This window comes from Eucyclogobius newberryi, unplaced genomic scaffold (genome assembly GCF_026437365.1).
Source record: "Eucyclogobius newberryi isolate DKJ021-1_F unplaced genomic scaffold, fEucNew1.0.hap1 SCAF_4, whole genome shotgun sequence".
NCBI classification, from domain to species: Eukaryota; Metazoa; Chordata; class Actinopteri; order Gobiiformes; family Gobiidae; genus Eucyclogobius; species Eucyclogobius newberryi.
Window position 1 is genome coordinate 2,314,893 of NW_027316056.1, and position 21,196 is coordinate 2,336,088.

The 21,196-nt window shown below is 46.8% G+C and overlaps 1 protein-coding gene across 3 annotated transcripts in view; it reads left to right on the forward strand.

Moving 5' to 3' along the window:
* The first annotated feature begins 11,894 nt into the window (after positions 1-11,894).
* pla2g6 (phospholipase A2, group VI (cytosolic, calcium-independent)) overlaps positions 11,895-21,196 on the forward strand; it is an 83,079-nt gene continuing 73,777 nt past the window's right edge. For all 3 annotated transcript variants that reach the window (XM_072464035.1, XM_072464037.1, XM_072464036.1), the window contains exons 1-3: positions 11,895-11,915; positions 14,074-14,291; positions 18,044-18,253. In XM_072464035.1, the coding sequence (XP_072320136.1) occupies positions 14,077-14,291; positions 18,044-18,253 (425 nt within the window). In that variant the 5' untranslated portion in view covers positions 11,895-11,915; positions 14,074-14,076. The remainder of the gene's footprint in view (positions 11,916-14,073; positions 14,292-18,043; positions 18,254-21,196) is intronic.

The window sequence follows — 21,196 nt, forward strand, 5'->3', positions numbered from 1 at the left end:
CGATTACAATTTTTAATCGCGATTAATGGCATTATTTCCCTGATTAATCACGATTAATCACATTTTTACGAGCAAAAATGAATTCAAAAGAAGTGTAACGTGCATCAGCAAAATATTAAATATTCACAAAATCCTGAGCCACAATCATTAAATATGAACAGGCCACTTCAGAGGGAACGTCAGAAACATTGTAATCTCATGAAACATTAGACACTCAAAACACATTTTAGGAGCAGCAGAACCAGTCTAGAACCAAATGTCCCTAAAGCAGAAAACACTTCAGTACAGTTTGTACAGTCTTAGAACTTGACACTAAAGCGCCATAACATGAGTTGTGCAAACAAACACTTAACCAGTTCAATACAAATAAATACATTGTACATTTTAACTTAAACAATGTTATCAAACACAAAACTAAAGCTTATTGCCACTGCCAGGGCATCGAAAAGAACCAGAAAAGTTTGTAGATTCCTAAAACTGGGTGTTTTTTTACTCCCCTGCACTAAGCCAGTTGCTAAGGCACCAGATTATTCACGTTTTCAGCTGATAAACCCGCGCGCCGGGCCCTTCTCGTCGGGACCTGCTCACGCGGGCCCCCGGCAGGACCTGCTCACGCACGTTGCCTTTCAGAGACCAGTTCAGAAATGCACCTTCACCGTGGCAAGTGCCACTCTCTTGTCATTTTCGCAACAAAGTCTGTTCCTTTTCTTAATTTATATGTCCAGCATCCTCGAAAAGGATTGCTTCAAAGATAGTATATTATAGTATAGTAGTTATAGAAAAGGACAAGGGAAATGGCCCAGAGGCTGACCTTTTGGCCGTTTTGGGGCCAGGCTGGTGCCAAGACTTAGCCCTAAAAGGAGGGCTTTGAATCAGGGTAAACTCTGGGGCCTGTTCCCTATTCCTTTTGGATCTTTTGGGGCCAGGCTGGTGCCAAAACCTAGCCCAGAAAGGAGGGCTTTGATACAGGCTCGACTCAAGGGCCTTTTCCGTGGTCCTTTTGGGACCAGGCCGGTGCAAAGACTGTGCGAGCCAAGTTTAGTTTATGTATACGTTTTGTATGGAAATCTACACAGTGTTGATATTTTGTTATAAATGTGTAATTTTATGATTCACAGATTAATAATTTGGTTGTTTAAATAAGCTAAATTTATTTGATTACATTTGTCTTATTTGTAGAATGTATTAGTAGTCTTTGGCCTGCTCTGACGTAAATGTGTTACAGTCACTTTAAGAGAGACAGCACAAAGGAACAGGAGACACGGCGCACAATACAGAGTCAAATCATATTCTATTTTTTGAGAATAGCTCAGTGGCGGCTGGTGATTTTTTTTTTAGGTGGGGCTATTTAAAATTTTGAATTTTGTAGATGTGATTTCCTGCATTCTGGTGCATTTTAGGCAAACTTCTCAACCTATTTGTCATCCCAGGGGGAGATAACGCGTAGTAAAGCGGGAGATTCCCCCTCAGAGCGATCGCAGTAAAGTGGCCCGCACGAGAAAATCTGTTGCGCGATATGGCTGTTAATTACGGTAATCGTAAAACTCACGGCAGTGGTGTTTAAAACTAGTGTGCTCACATTAAAACTAGTGTGCTCACATTAAAACTAGTGTGCTCACATTAAAACTAGTGTGCTCATATTAAAACTAGTGTGCTCACATTAAAACTAGTGTGCTCACATTAAAACTAGTGTGCTCATATTAAAACTAGTGTGCTCACATTAAAACTAGCTAACTAGCTCGCTAGGGCATCACTTTGTTTAATCGGCTGTCACTCCGCTATTAACGGAAAATACCTTTCAAACTCGGTGATTGTATTCACAACTAATGTGTTCTTCGTTCTACCAAATATAAAGAAACGGTATGTAGTATTGCACCTGTGAGCCAAGCGGGAGTAGAGTTTTGTTCGGTTATCCTTCAATCTACTCTATGTAAACAATGACATCATGAATCCACATGGCTGAGCACAATACTAGAACTTCTATAAATATCACAATTTCATCACCACAAAAAAATGCTGTGAGTGAACCTCTGGTGATCCTGCCATGAAGACAGAGTCCAACTATCACACGCACAATCTCGGGAAAAGGTTCTGGTGAATGTTTTCCCCTTTTCTCTCGTCTGTTGGGTTATGTTCACTTCTGGCTTGTCAGGTCCGAGTTGTTTTACAATGAGCTTTTCCTCAAAAGTTCTTCTTCAAAGTGATGCAGATGTGAGGATTTGACTGATTTTGCGGCAAATTCATCCGAAGTCGCCATTTGACACACTTCGCAGCTGGAATGAAAACATGTGTAAACAGCAGCTGCCGCGGTGCATCTTGGTACTTTAGGGCGATAGTCTTCAGCGCCCCAAACCCATAAAATTTCTCGACGATGATTGGCGGATGTATATTCTTTTTTGCCTAGCAACAGGAGAGCCATTGGCTTAAATACAGCACAATGGGGCTGATCGAACAAGCGCCCCGGCACGAGCCTATTGGCTCCTACACCAAACATGACAAACGTTCACGTTTTAAACATGGAACTTGAAAGTGAATGTAAATATAATTCTGGAGAGTTCTAAACTCATAAAGCAAAATCATCAATAGCATCTAATTAACACAGGTTATTTTTTCAAAATGAGAGATAATTTAAAAAATAAAATAAAAACAGGCAGTCAGGTCAGGTGGGGCGGCGCCCCAGCGCCCCCTATGGACGAGCCGCCACTGGAACAGCTGTATTTGATTACTCCTGTAAGAAGTGTCACAAAACTGTGGATGAAACTTTGTTAACTATTTTTTACATCGGAGTCCTGTGGGAGTTAATTCTCATCAATTAAAGTACACGAGTAATACCATCGGCAAAAACACAACCTCAGCCACACAAATACTTTGCCCAGAAGGGTGGTCTTTGATTCAGTCTAAAATATGAAGAAAGAAATCACAGGACGTACATCACGACGTCACAAGTCGACTACTGAGCACCAAATTCCCTGCAGCCAAGCGGGGCGTGTCACGAATCATATGAGTCCGATGTGTGTCTTGACCTCCGCTGAACCCCTGGGGTTCCATCGAACCCAGGTTAAGAACCACTGTTCTGAGGAATAAAGTCTGGCGGTAATGCAACAATTGGATGCCAACCGCCATAAAACAACAACAACAACAACAACAACATGTACACGCGCTCAAATTCTGCGTCGGGCGCGATTCGGTTTTGGACGAGGCTTTAGAACTGGTGCGGACCAGGGGAATCCGACCTGCGTTAACGCGCGTTCAAATAATTGATTGCGTTAAATAAATGATGAGTTAACGCGATAATAACGCGTTAACTTACCCAGCCCTAATTATAACACTTGATCCTACTATGATTGAACAAGTACTCTATTACAAATACTTGGATCGATGATAAACTCTCCTTCAACAAACACCTACAAGAGCGACAAATAATCTTAAAGCCAGATTGTCATTCTTCTTTAGAATCTGGCTACATTTCGCTCAGTGCTGGATTATGGTGGTATCATATACAGCGAGGAAAATAAGTATTTGAACACACTGGGATTTTGATCATGATCATAAGAAAGTTGAGGAATCAGCCCAGAAGTACACGGGAGGATCTGGTTAATGACCTACAGAGAGCTGGGTCAAAAACATTTTGGTACAAATTCCGTTGCCATGTTTGGAGGAAGAGGAAGAATGAGTATCATGCCAAGAACACCATCCCTGTGAAGCACGGGGGTGGAAACATCATGTTCTGGGGGTGCTTTTCTGCACAGGGGACAGGACGACTGCAATGTGTTAAGGACAGAATGACTGTGGCCATGTGTTGTGAGACAAGGGTAACAACCTCCTTCCCTCAGTCAGAGCATTGAAGATGGGTCGTGGTTGGGTCTTCCAACATGACAATGACCTGAAGCACACAGCCAGGAGAACCAAGGAGTGGCTCTGTAAGAAGCATATCAAGGTTCTGGAGTGGCCCAGCCAGTCTCCAGACCTAAATCCAATAGAACGTTCTTTGGAGGGAGTTTAAACTCCTTGTTTCTCAGCAACAGCCCTGAAACCTGACAGATCTAGAGAAGCTCTGTGTGGAGGAGTGGCCAGAATCCTGCTGCAGTGTGTGCAAACCTGGCCAAAAACTACAGGAAACATTTGACCTCTGTAACTAAACAAAGGCTTCTGTACTAAACATTAACATTGATTTTCTCACATTTTCAAATACTTAATTGCATACAATGTAATTTCCAGACTTTTATAAGATTCTCTCTCTCACAGTGGAAATGCACGTTCAAACACTTATTTTTCCTCATTGCTTAGTAAATCTGCTGAGTTTATTAGGAAAGTACCAATGTGAGGAAAATAGCCATCCCCTCTTCAGGTTATTATATGATTAGCACAAACATCAGCTCCTTGAATACAGGCTGGAACCAAAAATCTACAAAAACATTACAAGCAGAAAGGACCTTTTTCTATCCACCGTAATTGTACGTTACTCTCTGTATGACAAACCTCCACCTTTTTTATTTCATTTTTTGTATTGTCTTTAGTGACTGTAATCTGTTGTGTTTTTATTTATTCATTATTTATTTTGTTAAAAAAAAAAAAAAAAATCCCTGAGAGTTTTACTGAATCCAGATGAATATCAAAGTCTTATGGGCTTGTGTTATGACCCAATAGATCCATGGTTGTGAGCAGAACTTGTTATTTGGAGGGAGAAGAGGAAGAAGAAGAAGAAGAAGAAGAAGAAGAAGAAGAAGAAGAAGAAGAAGAAGAAGAAGAAGAACAAGAACAAGAACAAGAACAAGAACAAGAAATATAGCCGCAAGCGGCAATGATCGGCCCTCGCCACGCCGCCGCCACGCCGCAAGAGGAGGGGGCGCTAACGCGCCCCAATTGTCCTTTTATTGCGCCTACTGCTGAATCTGTGACGCTGTCACATCTTCTCCCCTTTGTTTTACCATCAAAAAGCAATTTTATTTTGAATTCTTGGCACAATGTGCGGCTTTGCCGCACAGACACCGTGACTCTTTGAATAAAAATGTGGATCACTTTTGATGGTCCACCCCTGAAGATGAGTCTCACCAAATTTCAGGTTAATAGGGCTAACGCCCTAAGAGGAGTTTGTGAAAGTATAAAGTGTAAACATGTTCTGGCGATTTCCCCATTGGAATAACATGGAAGGTTTCGGTCATCGTTACGGCAACGCCATAACAATTATGACATGGCTCTCATTGACTTTTTTGATGGGGATGCTAAAATTGAGTTGTGTGTCAAATTTCATATACTTTCGCAAAACTAAACATTTAACCTCCATATAAAATCTGTAGGGGGCGCTGTGGCGCCAAATGAATTTATTTCACTTCAAGTGGGTTTAGGGCAAAGAGTTTAACAACTGATTCTAATTTGACGCAATTCGGACTTTATCTGCGCAAACGGCAGAAGTTTTAAATATGGGAGATTTCTGAAATTCTAGCTACAGTTTGCGGCTTCGCCGCACAGAGACCGTGAGAGGTATCAATGTAATTTGGATAACTTTTGATGTCCCACTCCTCAGTAGCATTTTCACCAAATTTCAGCTTTTTAGGGCCAACGCCCTGGGAGGAGTTCGTAAAAGTACAACGTTTGGAAAAACTCCAAAATCATGTTTAGCCATTTTTGAAGCAATATGGCCGACATTTGGTTGGGCGGACGGCGTTGCCGTAATAATATTTTTTACTTCTCTTGTCACCATCTACCTCTGCGCCAAATTTCATGATTCTACGATCAGATTTTTTTTGGGTCATTTCCCATCTCTCAATGCATTTTTGGTACATTTGGGGGCGCTGACGCGCCAATTTTTTTTATTTTAGAAAAGGGAAATAGCCAGAATGTAGAGAGGCACGATTTTTAGAGGTGTGCAAATTTTTGTGACTTTTCGTCAATGTTCACTGGGTGAAAAATAGGGGGGTTGGTCCCGAGAAGAAGAAGAAGAAGAAGAAAGAAAGAAAGAAAGAAAGAAAGAAAGAATAATATTCCGATGCGAAAACAATGTTTCCCATTTTTCAAATATCATAAACTATACATTTTCGGAAAGCGCTCGCGCTTTCCTACCTCATGGTGTGGGTCCCTGGTCACTGACGGGTACTTTCGTTAATTTTGAGTGGGCTCCGCCCACTTTGTGTTTTTGGCCCTCTATACAGTAATAATGTTCAATTTTTGCATTACATGCTTATATGCACGGAACATGCAAGAGATGGGGAACGTATTCGTGAGCTACTTAGGGCAAATGAGTGCTTTATATGGGGATGACGACCGCGAAGCGGTCGTCATCCCAATGTAAAGTGCTCGTTTAGTGCGCACTTTTGCACGGGCTTCGCCCGTTTACAACGGTAATGTTCCATTTTCCTACTATTAATTAGTATGCACGGGGCGTGCGTGAGTGAAGGAGTGCGTTAGTGAGTGTTTGGAAGTGGGCGAGCGCTTCGCGCTCGATTTCGTGCGCACTACGTGCGCACTTTCGTAGCCGTGCTTCGCACGGCCTTACGAGATTAATAGGCCTCTCGCCAGCTTGTGGCGCTCGGGCCTAATTAAAGCCGCAAGCGGCATCCAACGGCCCTCGCGGGCCGCCGGCCTTCCGACTCTGCGCTTTCGACTTGATAAAGATGGCGCCCTTATTGTGTGTTGAATAAAAAAAGAACTTGACAGACGGCGACACATTGGACATGGCCAATCCAGTGCAAATGAACACAAGTGTCAGTCAAATTTGCTGCGCCGCCGCACAGAGACCGTAGCACTTGGAATAAAAATATGGATAACTTTTGATGCCCCGCTTGTGTAGATGATTTTTCCCAAATATGAACTTGATCGGACAATCGGCCTAGGAGGAGTTCATTAAAGTGTGAAGCGTAAAAATGTGGTGATTTGAGCAATTCTATGATTTTCCCATAAGGATAACATGGGATGTTTCTGTCATCGCTACGGTTACGCCGTACAAAATATGACTTTGGCTCTCATACTTTTATGATCAGGATGGCAAATTAGAATTTTGTTCAAAATATCATGTCATTTGGAAAAACTCTATTGTTTATAGGCCACTCTGAAGGCCAAATAGTCAGAATTCTGGGAAACGTTTGCGGCTCCGTCGCACAGAGACCGTAAAAGCTATCCTTAAAATTTGGATAACTTTAGATGCCCCACTTGTCTAGAGGACGTACACCGATTTTGAGGTCGGTGGGCAAAACGCACTAGGAGGAGTTCGTTAAAGTGTGAAACATAAAAATGTGGATATTCGAGAGATTTAGCGGTTTTCCCATAGGGATAACATGGGAGGTTTATGTCATCGCTACGACTACGCCGTAAAAATTAAGGCATTTGTCTGATTGGCTTTTTTGATCGCGACGCCAAAATAGAATTTTGGGTAAAGTTTAGAAAATTTTGGTAAAACTAATTTTTGACCTTCAATGTTAATTTAAAGGTCACTCTGTAGGGGGCGCTATCGCGCCCATTTCAATTTTGTCATCATAAACTGGTCCAAACTAGAAAGTTGAACAACTGATTCAAATTTGGTCCTAATCGGACTTGTTTTGATCAAATGGGAACAATTTTTAGATCTGCAATATCCCAAAATAAGTTGTCCAACTTTGCGGCTGCGCCGCACACAGACCGTAAAAGGTATCTCAAAAAATTGGATAACTTTAGATGCCCCACTTGTCCAGAGGACGTCCGCCGATTTTGAAGTCGGTGGGCAAAACGCCCTAGGAGGAGTTCATCAAAGTTTGACGTGAACAAAATGGCTAACACAGCGTGTTTTCATTTTCAAAGGAAGATGGCGGGCATAGGGTAATTCTGGGGGCGTGGCCACAATAATATTTGTATTTTGTCCTCACAAGAGGAATGCGTGTTCCGAATTTCGTTGCTCTACGACAAAGTTGACCTCGGGGCGTCTCCCATAGGCGCAATGTATTTTGACTTTTGTCGGTGGCGCTGTCGCGCCATTTTTTAACGAAAAAAAAAATGGCCCAGAAAAAACAAAATTTTTCGCCGATTTTGAATTTTGGGTAAAGTTTGGTGAGTTTTTGAGCATGTTCATGGGGTCAAATTAGAGCTCAAAAAGCAGAAGAACAAGAAAAATAATAAAAATTAAAGCCGCAAGCGGCATCCAACGGCCCTCGCGGGCCGCCGGCCTTCCGACTCTGCGCTTTCGACTTGATAAAGATGGCGCCCTTATTGTGTGTTGAATTAAAAAAGAACTTGACAGACGGCGACACATTGGACATGGCCAATCCAGTGCAAATCAACACAAGTGTCAGTCAAATTTGCTGCTCCGCCGCACAGAGACCGTAGAACTTGGAATATAAATATGGATAACTTTTGATGCTCCGCTTGTGTAGATGATATTTCCCAAAGTAAAGCTTGATCGAGCTATTGCCCATGGAGGAGTTTGTTAAAGTGTGAAGCGTAAATGTGAACATTTCAAAGATTTGGCGTTTTCCCATTTGTGACAGTATATTTGCAGCTCCACGGCACAGAGACCGTACCACTTAATATCAAAATATGACTAATTTTTTATGCCCCGTTTGTGTAGATGATTTCCCCCAAATATGAGCTTGATCGGGCTTTCGCACTAGGAGGAGTTTGTTAAAGTGTGAAGCATAAAAATGTGGTCATTTTAGAGATTTCGCTGTTTTCCCATTTCTGACATATATTTGCGGGTCCGCCACACAGAGACCGTAGCACTTAGAATCAAAATATGGATAACTTTTGATGCCTCGCTTGTGTAGATGATTTTCCCCAAATATGAGCTTGATCAGACAATCACCCTAGGAGGAGTTCGTTAAAGTGTGAAGCGTAAAAATGTGGTGATTTGAGCAATTTCGCGATTTTCCCATAAGGATATCATGGGATGTTTCTGTCATCGTTACGGTTACGCCGTACAAAATATGACTTTGGCTCTCATACTTTTATGATCAGGATGGCAAATTAGAATTTTGTGCAAAATATAATGTCATTGTTTATAGGCCACTCTGAAGGCCAAATAGTCAGAATTCAGGGAAAAGTTTGCGGCTCCGTCACACAGAGACCGTAAAAGTTATCCTTAAAATTTGGATAACTTTAGATGCCCCACTTGTCTAGGGGACGTACACCGATTTTGAGGTCGGTGGGCAAAACGCACTAGGAGGAGTTCGTTAAAGTGTGAAACAGAAAAATGTGGATATTCGAGAGATTTAGCAATTTTCCCATAGGGATAACATGGGAGGTTTCCGTCATGGCTACGGCTACGCCGTAAAAATTAAGGCATAAGTTTGATTGGCCTTTTGCTCGGGACCCCAAAATAGAATTTTGGGCAAAGTTTAGAACATTTGTGTAAAACCAGTTTTTGTCCATCAATGTTCACTCAAAGGCAACTCTGTAGGGGGCGCTATCGCGCCCATTTCAATTTTGTCATGCTAAACTGGTCCAAACTTGAAAGTTTAACAACTGATTCAAATTTGGTCCTAATCGGACTCGTTTTGATCAAATGGGAGCAATTTTTAGATCTGCAATATTCCAAAATAAGTTGTCCAACTTTGCGGCTGCGCCGCACACAGACCGGTAAAGGTATCTCAAAAAATTGGATAACTTTAGATGCCCCACTCGTCCAGAGGACGTACGCCGATTTTGAAGTCGGTGGGCAAAACGCCCTAGGAGGAGTTCGTCAAAGTTTGACGTGAACAAAATGGCTAACACAGCGTGTTTTCATTTTCAAAGGAAGATGGCGGCCATAGGGTAAGTCTGGGGGCGTGGCCACAATTTATTTTTTTTTTGTCCTCACGAGAGGAATGCGTGTCCCGAATTTTGTAGCTTTACGCCAAAGTTGACCTCGGGGCGTCTCCCATAGGCGCAATGTATTTTGACTTTTGTCGGTGGCGCTGTCGCGCCATTTTTTAACGAAAAAAAAATGGCCCAGAAAAAACAAAATTTTTCGCCGATTCTGAATTTTGGGCAAAGTTTGGTGAGTTTTTGAGCATGTTCAGGGGGTCAAATTAGAGCTCAAAAAGCAGAAGAACAAGAAAAATAATAAAAAATATAGCCGCAAGCGGCAATGATCGGCCCTCGCCACACCGCCGCCACGCCGCAAGAGGAGGGGGCGCTAACGCGCCCCAATTGTCCTTTCATTACGCCTACTGCTGAATCTGTGACGCTGTCACATCTTCTCCCCTTTGTTTTACCATCAAAAAGCTATTTTATTTTGAATTCTTGGCAAAATGTGGGGCTTTGCCGCACAGACACCGTAACTCTTTGAATGAAAATGTGGATAACTTTTGATGGTCCTGAAGATGAGTCTCACCAAATTTCAGGTTAATAGGGCTGACGCCCTGGGAGGAGTTTGTGAAAGTCTAAAGTGTAAACATGTTCTGGCGATTTCCCCATTGGAATAACATGAAAGGTTTCGGTCATCGTTACGGCAACGCCATAACAATTATGACATGGGTCTCATTGACTTTTTTGATGCGGTTGCCAAAATTGAGTTGTGTGTCAAATTTCATATAATTTCGCAAAACTAAACATTTAACCTCCATATAAAATCTGTAGGGGGCGCTGTGGCGCCAAATGAATTTATTTCACTTCAAGTAGGTTTAGGGCAAAGAGTTTAACAACTGATTCTAATTTGACGCAATTCGGACTTTATCTGCGCAAACGGCAGAAATTTTAAATAAGGGAGATTTCTGAAATTCTAGCTACAGTTTGCGGCTTTGCCGCACAGAGATCGTGACAGGTATCAATGTAATTTGGATAACTTTTGATGTCCCACTCCTCAGTAAAATTTTCACCAAATTTCAGCTTTTTAGAGCCAACGCCCTGGGAGGAGTTCGTAAAAGTACGACGTTTGGAAAAACTCCGAAGTCATGTTTAGCCATTTTTGAACCAATATGGCCGACATTTGGTTGGGTGGACGGCGTTGCCGTAATAATATTTTTTACTTCTCTTGTCACCATCTACCTCGGCGCCAAATTTCATGATTCTACGATCAGATTTTTTTTGGGTCATTTCCCATCTCTCAATGCATTTTTGGTACATTTGGGGGCGCTGACGCGCCAGTTTTTTTTGTTTTAGAAAAGGGAAATAGCCAGAATGTAGAGAGGCACGATTTTTAGAGGTGTGAACATTTTTGTGACTTTTCGTCAATGTTCACTGGGTGAAAAATAGGGGGGTTGGTCCCGAGAAGAAGAAAGAATAATATTCCGATGCGAAAACAATGTTTCCCATTTTTCAAATATCATAAACTATACATTTTCGGAAAGCGCTCGCGCTTTCCTACCTCATGGTGTGGGTCCCTGGTCACTGACGGGTACTTTCGTTAATTTTGAGTGGGCTCCGCCCACTTTGTGTTTTTGGCCCTCTAAACAGTAATAATGTTCAATTTTTGCATTACATGTTTATATGCACGGAACATGCAAGAGATGGGGAACGTATTCGTGAGCTACTTAGCGCAAATGAGTGCTTTATATGGGGATGACGATGATCTCAATGTAAAGTGCTCGTTTAGTGCGCACTTTTGCACGGGCTTCGCCCGTTTACAACGGTAATGTTCCATTTTCCTACTACTAATTAGTATGCACGGGGCGTGCATGAGTGGAGGAGTGCGTTAGTGAGTGTTTGGAAGTGGGCGAGCGCTTCGCGCTCGATTTCGTGCGCACTACGTGCGCACTTTCGCAGCCGTGCTTCGCACGGCCTTACGAGATTAATAGGCCTCTCGCCAGCTTGTGGCGCTCGGGCCTAACAAGAACAAGAACAAGAACAAGAACAAGAAGAACAAGAACAAGAACAAGAGAAATCATACAGTCACAAGATGGCCGCGGCCTTTGCCTCCGTAATCCTACACTCTAGCCTTTTCTTAGATCACGTCGTCTGTCAGAAGTCAGACTACGCTAACAGAAGTCAGACTACGCTAACAGCGGATTGCGGCACTTTGACACCTTTTTGAGGTAAGATTACGGTCAACTTCATCCCGATGATTTCCTGTGACTCTTGTGCTTCTGACACGAGGCTGTTGAGCCTGTGGAAGGGACAGTGTTTGTGAGAGAGTAGCATCTGTTAGCATCTCATGTGACAGCGCAGAAGGACATGAGCCGGTTTTCATCTTTAACGTAAAGATGAAACTATTACACAGACAGCTTCAGTGTGATCGTGATGTCTCACAGATGCACTCACTTCTGTAGTGGAGGATATTCTTCTTGAATGTTCTCCAGAATGTGCAGTAAACTTATCCCTCCCTGTTTATATTGCTCTAAAGAAGCTTTCTAACTTTAACTGTACGTGCTAGTCGCCTTAAAGATGGATATGATCATTAAAGCTTATTGTGAAACATTCCAGGCAGAGCATCTCCATGGAGACAAACAGGTGGCTGTATGTTTGGGTTCAGGGTTAGAGCAGATGCCCTCCCCTCTCATCTCATCTCATCCAGTCGACTATGCAACATAATCATGGACTTTACAGACGGAAGAACAGACCATAAGATAACACAGAAGTGAATTTAAAATGTCTTTACTTGGTGTTTTCCCTCATCAAGCTATTTTAGATTAGTATCATTAAAACACTTATTCATACATATCCTCCAGCTGGACCCTTCAGTCACCGTGTTCCACCGTGTTTCACCAGGTTCCACCCCACGTTCCACCGTGTGTCACCGTGTTCCACCGCGTTCCACTCCATGTTCCACCGTGTGTCACCGTGTTCCACCGCGTTCCACTCCATGTTCCACCGTGTGTCACCGTGTGTCACCGTGTTCCACCGCGTTCCACTCCATGTTCCACCGTGTGTCACCGTGTGTCACCGTGTTCCACCGCGTTCCACTCCATGTTCCACCGTGTGTCACCGTGTTCCACCGCGTTCCACTCCATGTTCCACCATGTGTCACCGTGTGTCACCACGTTCCACCGCGTTCCACTCCATGTTCCACCGTGTGTCACCGTGTTCCACCGCGTTCTACTCCATGTTCCACCGTGTGTCACCGTGTGTCACCGTGTTCCACCGCGTTCTACTCCATGTTCCACCGTGTGTCACCGTGTGTCACCGTGTTCCACCGCGTTCTACTCCATGTTCCACCGTGTGTCACCGTGTGTCACCGTGTTCCACCGCGTTCCACAACATGTTCCACCGTGTGTCACCGTGTTCCACCGCGTTCCACTCCATGTTCCACCGTGTGTCACCGTGTTCCACCGCCTTCCACTCCATGTTCCACCGTGTGTCACCGTGTTCCACCGCGTTCCACTCCATGTTCCACCGTGTGTCACCGTGTGTCACCGTGTTCCACCGCGTTCTACTCCATGTTCCACCGTGTGTCACCGTGTTCCACCGCGTTCCACTCCATGTTCCACCGTGTGTCACCTGTGTCACCGTGTTCCACCGCGTTCCACTCCATGTTCCACCGTGTGTCACCGTGTGTCACCGTGTTCCACCGCGTTCCACTCCATGTTCCACCGTGTGTCACCGTGTGTCACCGTGTGTCACCGTGTGTCACCGTGTGTCACCGTGTGTCACCGTGTTCCACCGCGTTCCACTCCATGTTCCACCGTGTGTCACCGTGTTCCACCGCGTTCCACTCCATGTTCCACCGTGTGTCACCTGTGTCACCGTGTTCCACCGCGTTCCACTCCATGTTCCACCGTGTGTCACCGTGTGTCACCGTGTTCCACCGCGTTCCACTCCATGTTCCACCGTGTGTCACCGTGTTCCACCGCGTTCCACTCCATAGTCCACTGTGTGTCACCGTATCACCACGTTCCACCGCGTTCCACCCCATGTTCCACTGTGTGTCACCGTGTGTCACCGTGTGTCACCGTGTGTCACCGTATCACCACGTTCCACCGCGTTCCACCCCATGTTCCACTGTGTGTCACCGTGTGTCACCGTGTGTCACCGTGTGTCACCGTGTGTCACCGTGTTCCACCGCGTTCCACTCCATGTTCCACCGTGTGTCACCGTGTTCCACCGTGTTCCACCGCGTTCCACCCTGTGTTCCACCGCGTTCCACCGTGCTTTAAAGGGGTGGGACACCGTCATGTGGCCCTCCTTTTGTTGAACTAACCACAATCATATATTTTGTCCTGATCTTAGCACGTCTCATCTTGTGTCTTTTCTCAGAGGATGCAGTTCCTGGGTCGCCTGCTGGACACCGTGTCCTCAGTGTCCACCCTCTTCACTAACCCGTACAGGGTGAAGGACGTGCCCCTGAGCGACTACAGTGGGACGGGCCGGCTCCAGCTCAGACTGGAGGGCCGTCTGGTGTTATACAAGAACAGCACCAGCCAATCCTGGGACTGCCTCTTGCTGTGTCCGGAGACCCCCACAGTGGCCCTCAGGTCTGTACCTCCATCAGCTTTGTGTCCCAACAAGTGTCCTCGCTGGGCTGAAGGATGCACCAGCAGGAGGCCGGTCCATGTTTAGTCCTGACTCTGGCACCAGCAGGAGGCCGCTCCATGTTTTGTCCTGACTCTGGCACCAGCAGGAGGCCGGTCCATGTTTAGTCCTGACTCTGGCACCAGCAGGAGGCCGGTCCATGTTTAGTCCTGACTCTGGCACCAGCAGGAGGCCGCTCCATGTTTTGTCCTGACTCTGGCACCAGCAGGAGGCCGGTCCATGTTTAGTCCTGACTCTGGGCACCAGCAGGAGGCCGGTCCATGTTTAGTCCTGACTCTGGCACCAGCAGGAGGCCGGTCCATGTTTAGTCCTGACTCTGGCACCAGCAGGAGGCCGGTCCATGTTTAGTCCTGACTCTGGCACCAGCAGGAGGCCGGTCCATGTTTAGTCCTGACTCTGGCACCAGCAGGAGGCCGGTCCATGTTTAGTCCTGACTCTGGCACCAGCAGGAGGCTGGTGGTACTGGTCCTGGTTCTAGTCAGGACTAATGTGATGGTACTTCCTGGTTCTAGTCAGGACTCATGTGATGGTACTTCCTGGTTCTAGTCAGGACTCATGTGATGGTACTTCCTGGTTCTAGTCAGGACTCATGTGATGGTACTTCCTGGTTCTAGTCAGGACTCATGTGATGGTACTTCCTGGTTCTAGTCAGGACTCATGTGATGGTACTTCCTGGTTCTAGTCAGGACTCATGTGATGGTACTTCCTGGTTCTAGTCAGGACTCATGTGATGGTACTTCCTGGTTCTCGTCAGGACTCATGTGATGGTACTTCCTGGTTCTAGTCAGGACTCATGTGATGGTACTTCCTGGTTCTAGTCAGGACTCATGTGATGGTACTTCCTGGTTCTAGTCAGGACCCGAGTAGCAGATACTGATCACATTGACTCCATGTTTTTTGGGGGTATTTTCCCCCCTAACAACAACAAATATATGTTTGTAATAAATAGACATAATTGTTTATTAAAAATGACTTCTGATCAAATAAAATTTGACCAAATCTATTTAGTTTATAGGATCAGCTGAGTTTTCTCAGCAATTTTAGGCATTGAAGTGCTTCTGCTCATCAATGAACTGTGTGGGCTGAATGCTGCGCGTCATGCTGCGGTGCAGCTGGAGCAGAGCAGGCTGTCATCCTCTGACTTTGGACAGTTTGAGGAAGGAAAACGTCCAGAAGAGACGATGTGTTGTGCCACTTTGGAATGGGCTTTGCATTTTCACTTTCCGTACGCAGCCATTTGGTCATTTGGTGAGAGCACATCTTTCACAGGCCCATGGCTCTTGTTACATTTAAGACACATTCAATGAATGCTTTTTAGTGTGTGTGTGTGCGCGCGAGTGAGCGTGTGTGCGCGAGTGAGCGTGTGCGCGCGAGTGAGCGTGCGTGTGCGCGCGAGTGAGCGTGCGTGTGCGCGCGAGTGAGCGTGCGCGCGCGCGAGTAAGCGTGCGTGTGCGTGTGCGCGTGCGCGCGAGTAAGCGTGCGTGTGCGTGTGCGCGTGCGCGCGAGTGAGCGTGCGTGCGCGCGTGCGCGCGAGTGTGCGTGCGCGCGTGCGCGCGAGTGAGCGTGCGTGCGCGCGTGCGCGCGAGTGAGCGTGCGTGCGCGCGTGCGCGCGAGTGAGCGTGCGAGTGCGCGCGAGTGTGCGCGCGAGTGAGCGTGCGTGCGCGCGAGTGAGCGTGCGAGTGTGCGCGCGAGTGAGCGCGCGTGCGCGCGAGTGAGCGTGCGAGTGCGCGCGAGTGTGCGCGCGAGTGAGCGTGCGTGCGCGCGTGCGCGCGAGTGAGCGTGCAAGTGCGCGCGAGTGAGCGTGCGAGTGCGCGCGAGTGTGCGCGCGAGTGAGCGTGCGAGTGAGCGTGCGTGTGCGCGCGAGTGAGCGTGCGTGTGCGCGCGAGTGTCAAATCAAATCAAATCAATTTATTTTTGTAAGGCCCAAAATCACAACAACAGTTGCCTCTGAGGGCCACAGGGAGAAATGAATCAACAATGTCTGTGGTGGCGATGAAGTCAGACAATGTCTGTGGTGGCGAGGGACGATGTCCCAGGGTCCTCTGTCCTTAGACTCTCCTTCTCGGCCAGGAAAAACTACAAAAAAACCTCTTTAGGAAAAAAGCGTAGAAACCTGGAGGAGTTCCAGTGAAGGAGAGATCCGACTCTCACAGACGGACACGAGGGAGACTGGAGCTGGACCCACTCTTCAGGCAGAAGAGGGACCGTCTGAGTCGAGCTGGACCCACTCTTCAGGCAGATGAGGGACCGTCGGAGGCGAGCTGGACCCACTCTTCAGGCAGATGAGGGACCGACTGAGGCGAACTGGAGCCACTCTTCAGGCAGATGAGGGACCGTCCACACAGGGCAGGGACCACTTCACCAGGGGAGGGGCATCTGGGTCCACAGGTCCTCAGGAGTGAGAGAAAGAAAAGAAGGCGGTGAACAGTTTGCAAGTGGAATCAAAAAATAAATATTGTTTGATAGCATAAGTAGTCAGAAGAAGAAGAGGATAGTGCTCAAGCTGTCATACTTCCCCCAGCATAGTTACTCCTAGGGCAGCGTAGCTGAAGCTGTGGGTTTATCTTTCTGTTCCTAACTACTCTGACCATAAGCGATTTCGAAGAGGAACGTTTTAAGCCTGGACTTAAATGAAGAGACTGTGTCAGCGTATTTAACATGGGTCGGGAGCTGATTCCATAACACAGGAGCTTGGTAGCTAAACGCTCTACCTCCTACAGTACTTTTAGAGACTCTTGGCACCACCAGAAGGCCAGCATTCTGAGAGCGAAGAGCTCTGTTTGGATGATATGGTTCTATAGCATCTTTGAGGTAGGATGGGGCCATGTCATTTATGGCTTTGTAGGTCAGGAGTAGAATTTTGAATTTGATTCTAGACTCGACGGGGAGCCAGTGAAGAGACTCCAGCACCGGCGTAATGTGCTCTCTTCTTTTTGTTCCTGTTAGTAATCTTGCTGCTGCATTTTGAACCAGTTGAAAGCTTTTTATGGAGCTTTTAGGACACGCTGCAAGCAGGAGTTACAGTAGTCTAATCTAGTCGTTACAAATGCATGGATAAGTTTTTCGGCATCACTTTTAGGCAGGATTCTTCTGATTTTGGCGATGTTGCGCAAATGGAAATAGGCTGTTTTACAAGCTTGATTTATATGAGCTTTAAATGAGTGTGCGCGAGAGTGCGCGAGAGTGCGCGGCACCTTGTGTCTTCAGGCTCTACCTCGTGTCCTCAGGCTCTGCCTCGTGTCCTCAGGCTCCTCAGGCTCTGCCGCGTTTCCTCAGGCTCTGCCTCGTGTCCTCAGGCTCTTCCTCGTGTCCTCAGGCTCTTCCTCGTGTCCTCAGGCTCTGCCTCGTGTCCTCGGGCTCCTCAGGCTCTGCCTCGTGTCCTCGGGCTCCTCAGGCTCTGCCTCGTGTCCTCGGGCTCTTCCTCGTGTCCTCGGGCTCTTCCTCGTGTCCTCGGGCTCTTCCTCGTGTCCTCGGGCTCTGCCTCGTGTCCTCGGGCTCTTCCTCGTGTCCTCGGGCTCTGCCTCGTGTCCTCGGGCTCTTCCTCGTGTCCTCGGGCTCTTCCTCGTGTCCTCGGGCTCTGCCTCGTGTCCTCGGGCTCTGCCTCGTGTCCTCGGGCTCTGCCTCGTGTCCTCAGGCTCTGCCTCGTGTCCTCAGGCTCTGCCTCGTGTCCTCAGGCTCTTCTTTGTGTCCTCAGGCTCTTCCAGGTGTGCAGCGAGGACGAGGCTGTAGCCTGCTTCTCTCAGTACTCTCTGAAGCTGCAGCCGTTCTATGAGAGCGTGTCCCTGAAGCCTGAGAGTGCTCAGCTCATTGTGGACTGCATCCGGAACCACCCCGACTGGAGCACTGCACACATCGCCGTGGAGACGGGCCAGAGGGAGTGTCTCAAGCACAACCATGTCCAGAGGTGTCCCAGTCTGCACCACCTCACATACACATGTCTGTTCCAGTCTATACATCTATACATATCTATACGTCTGTAATTCTATATATCTATACCTTTATATTTATTTATTTATTTATTTATATATATATATATATATATATATATATATATATATATATATATATATATATATATATATATATATATGATAGATATAGATATAGATATGATAGATATAGATATAGATGGATGGATGGATGGATGGATGGATGGAGATGGATAAAAACAAAACAAAACCAGTCGACATCCAACGAGTGAAGCTCATATAAACTAAACCAAACATCCCATTTAGCTCATTTTCTCCATGAGCGGTCCACAGCGGTCCACAGCACATGTGTGCACCGTGTTCATGTATTGTATAGACTCAGTCTTATCATATCTATACTATAGATTCTATACAATGTCAGCTTGATTCAATCGGTTTGTTATGTAAACAGAGCTGAATGTTGGTTTATAGGGATATTAAAGAATATATATTTCATGATCAGCGCCTATTTGTTTAGTACCGCATGTCCCCAACTATACAAACAACTATAGCTATTTAAATGAAAGATTTGAATTTATATCATGTGGAACCTTCTAGTCAAAGCAAGAACACTTATATGAGAAAATCAGGGGAAGGTCTTTCCATAGTGCAGCTTCAACATCAAACGACCTCATTTCACTTGAGAATGTTCTGTGGCCTATGGTCTACTATATGTTAGAGAAACACTGCGGTCCCGGTCCGGGCCGATACCCATCAGCCCACCGGGAAAATCCCCGTATATACCAGTTCACACTTGCCGGTCACTCACTGAATCACATACATTTGTGTGTGTTTACTTTATTTACAATTCAGGTTGGATTTTTATTTCGTGCACATGCAGAGTTTCTGTGCGTGGAGACCTTTACACACATGAACATGAAACATTGATGTAGTTTGCCTAGATCTTCAATTGAATTTATTTTTGTAACGCCCAAAATCACAACAATTATCTCTGACGGCGACAGTGAAAAACTGACTAAACCATGTCCATAGGAACGAAGGACGACGTCCCAGAGTCCTCTGTCCTTAGAACCTCCTTCTGTCCTTAGACCCTCCTTCTGTCCTTAGACCCTCCTTCTCAGCCAGGAAAAAGTATAAAACCTCCTTGGGAAAAAGTATAAACCTGGAGGAGTTCCAGATGAAAGAGAGATCTGACTCCTACAGACGGACGCGAGGGAGACAGTGGAGCTGGAGCCACTCAGGAGGAAAACCAGTTCTTCAGGAGGAGAACCAGTTCTTCAGGAGGAGAACCTGTTCTTCAGGAGGAGAGCCAGTTCTTCAGGAAGAGAGCCAGTTCTTCCGGAAGAGAGCCAGTTCTTCAGGAGGAGAGCCAGTTCTTCAGGAAGAGAGCCAGTTCTTCAGGAAGAGAGCCAGTTCTTCCGGAGGAGAGCCAGTTCTTCCGGAGGAGAGCCAGTTCTTCCGGAGGAGAGCCAGTTCTTCCGGAGGCGAGCCAGTTCTTCCGGAGGCGAGCCAGTTCTTCCGGAGGAGAGCCAGTTCTTCAGGAGGAGAGCCAGTTCTTCAGGAGGAGAGCCAGTTCTTCCGGAGGAGAGCCAGTTCTTCAGGAAGAGAGCCAGTTCTTCCGGAGGAGAACCAGTTCTTCAGGAAGAGAGCCAGTTCTTCAGGAGGAGAGCCAGTTCTTCAGGAGGAGAACCTGTTCTTCCGGAGGAGAGCCAGTTCTTCCGGAGGAGAGCCAGTTCTTCCGGAGGAGAGCCAGTTCTTCCGGAGGAGAGCCAGTTCTTCCGGAGGAGAGCCAGTTCTTCCGGAGGAGAGCCAGTTCTTCCGGAGGAGAGCCAGTTCTTCAGGTGGAGAGCCAGTTCTTCAGGAGGAGAGCCAGTTCTTCAGGAGGAGAGCCAGTTCTTCAGGAGGAGAGCCAGTTCTTCAGGAGGAGAGCCAGTTCTTCAGGAGGAGAGCCAGTTCTTCAGGTGGAGAGCCAGTTCTTCAGGAGGAGAGCCAGTTCTTCCGGAGGAGAGCCAGTTCTTCAGGTGGAGAGCCAGTTCTTCAGGAGGAGAGCCAGTTCTTCAGGAGGAGAGCCAGTTCTTCAGGAGGAGAGCCAGTTCTTCAGGAGGAGAGCCAGTTCTTCAGGAGGAGAGCCAGTTCTTCCGGAGGAGAGCCAGTTCTTCCGGAGGAGAGCCAGTTCTTCCGGAGGAGAGCCAGTTCTTCAGGTGGAGAGCCAGTTCTTCAGGAGGAGAGCCAGTTCTTCAGGAGGAGAGCCAGTTCTTCAGGAGGAGAGCCAGTTCTTCAGGAGGAGAGCCAGTTCTTCAGCAGGAGAGCCAGTTCTTCAGGTGGAGAGCCAGTTCTTCAGGAGGAGAGCCAGTTCTTCCGGAGGAGAGCCAGTTCTTCAGGTGGAGAGCCAGTTCTTCAGGAGGAGAGCCAGTTCTTCAGGAGGAGAGCCAGTTCTTCAGGAGGAGAGCCAGTTCTTCAGGAGGAGAACTAGTTCTTCCAGGCAGATGAAGGACTGTCCATATGGAGTAGAGACCGCTTCACCAGGAGCTTCCAGTAATGACTGTCACGCTAGAGACACGCACTCGCTCCGTGGTTACCGAAATTCGCAGACAGTGAAGAGTGCAGTGAGTGATTAAATGAGTTAAAGTGACGGTGTTTAGGAAGTGCTCATGAGTCCAACAGCAGAGGGAAAGAAACTGTTCTTGTGGCGGGAGGAGATGGAAGTCTGCAGACAATCACCTTCTCAGCAGAGGGTGCTGTAGTCTCTGTTTGTCCCTGGCTGTGGCTCCAGCGTACCACACGGTGATGGAGGAGGTGATGGAGGAGGTGATAGAGGAGGTGAGGATGGACTCAATGATGGCCCTGTAGAACTGCAACATCATCTGCGCTGGCGGCTTGTCTTTCCTCAGCTGCTGCAGGAAGTACATCCTCTGCTG